Below are 653 nucleotides of genomic sequence, written 5' to 3' on the forward strand. Positions count from 1 at the left end.
CTATATATATACTAAAAATTAATTATTATATATTTATATATAAATATATATTATTTTATATTTTTATATTTTAATATATTTTTTTATACGAATAACTAATTTAATGACTAATTTTTTTATATATACACATAGCATAATTCTTTTATCCTATAAATAGTTGCAATAAAAGATATACTATCGCCGAGGTTGTCACAACTGCAATAATATTATGATTGAAAGCGCAATTTAAAATCATGACCTTAATTATTCAACCACTTAACAACTAAATTGTTTGAAATAAATGTTAAATAAGAGTTTTCTAAACCTTTATTTTTAATGTGTACTTAATATTTTTGCATAAAAAAATTATTGCCTATGGCTACAGGTTTTCGAGGTAGCACCCTCCTTGCACGTGGTGGAATTGCGAAAAACAGGGGGAGATACGTTGGAGTTTCACAAGGCATGTGTTTAACACTATTCTCTGTTTCAAAATTAAATAAGAGTTTAATTAGAGATAGAATTTTGAGAAAAAAAAAATAGATAAGTCCCTAATTTTATAATTCAAAAATACATAAATTTTTTACTAATTAAAAATATAGAAATGTCTCTCACGTTTTAAAATATGAGATATTTAAGTTTTTCGTCTAAAATATATAAAGACAAACTGATTTTTC

General features: G+C 23.0%; 1 protein-coding gene across 1 annotated transcript in view; it reads left to right on the forward strand.

Moving 5' to 3' along the window:
• LOC107626688 (CBL-interacting serine/threonine-protein kinase 9-like) overlaps positions 1-653 on the forward strand; it is an 11,786-nt gene that overhangs the window by 10,124 nt on the left and 1,009 nt on the right. The window contains exon 13 of the mRNA XM_021115276.1: positions 365-439. Coding sequence (XP_020970935.1) covers positions 365-439 — 75 coding nt within the window. The remainder of the gene's footprint in view (positions 1-364; positions 440-653) is intronic.

This window comes from Arachis ipaensis, chromosome B02 (assembly GCF_000816755.2).
Source record: "Arachis ipaensis cultivar K30076 chromosome B02, Araip1.1, whole genome shotgun sequence".
NCBI lineage: Eukaryota > Viridiplantae > Streptophyta > Magnoliopsida > Fabales > Fabaceae > Arachis > Arachis ipaensis.